Source organism: Apaloderma vittatum, unplaced genomic scaffold (genome assembly GCF_000703405.1).
Source record: "Apaloderma vittatum isolate BGI_N311 unplaced genomic scaffold, ASM70340v1 scaffold27254, whole genome shotgun sequence".
Taxonomy (NCBI): domain Eukaryota; kingdom Metazoa; phylum Chordata; class Aves; order Trogoniformes; family Trogonidae; genus Apaloderma; species Apaloderma vittatum.
Window position 1 is genome coordinate 3,064 of NW_009713650.1, and position 714 is coordinate 3,777.

General features: G+C 60.6%; 1 protein-coding gene across 1 annotated transcript in view; it reads left to right on the top strand.

Annotated features, from left to right (window-relative positions):
- The window catches only part of INTS3 (integrator complex subunit 3), a gene marked incomplete at both ends in the record, with an annotated part of 12,304 nt that overhangs the window by 2,596 nt on the left and 8,994 nt on the right, over positions 1 to 714 (top strand). The window contains one exon of the mRNA XM_009868452.1: positions 365 to 462. Within this exon, the coding sequence (XP_009866754.1) occupies positions 365 to 462 (98 nt within the window). The remainder of the gene's footprint in view (positions 1 to 364; positions 463 to 714) is intronic.

The window sequence follows — 714 nt, forward strand, 5'->3', positions numbered from 1 at the left end:
CGCCGTGGGCAGGGACGCCTTCTGCCAGACCAGGTGCCCAGGCCGAGGTGGGGAACAGACCCCATCGGTTACAGCTTGAATCTTGGCCCCTGGACTTTCTCATTTCTCCTCCAGGTCTTGTCCCTGCCCCGCTGTGCCTCTCCCTTTCTCCAGGCTCCTTCCTGACGTCCTCATTAGCGATCTCCGCCTAAAGCTCGCTCCAGACTGGGGATGTTTTAGGAGACCTTTTCCAGCCAAAATCTTGATCCCTTTTCCCTGCCCTCAGGGAAGCGGAGCTCGATGCTCTGAGCTCAGCTCGGTGGTCCATCCCGTTCGCGCCGTGCTGTCCCCACGGCGCAGCCTGACCTCTCCTGTCTCTCCCCAGGTGTCCTGCAGCTCCTCCAGTCGAGGACTTCTCGCAAATTCCTGGCATGTCGCCTCACTCCCGACATGGAAACTAAGCTGCTCTTCATGACCTCACGGGTAATTCCCTCACGCTCACCGGGGGGGGGGGCCCGTGCCAGCGCCAGGAGAGGAGGGACGGCCGCTGGTCCGTGGCAAACCAGTCCCCTTCCCGTGCTGGCACTGAAAGGGAGGGCAGAGCTTTACTGGCGCGAGTGTTTGTGGCTTCTGGCATCAATGGCAACAGGAGGAGGAGAGGCCACACAGCAGGAGCTGATGTAGATGGGCCTGAGACATCCCTGGTGTTCGTTAAAAGGCACAAAACGGCTTCGC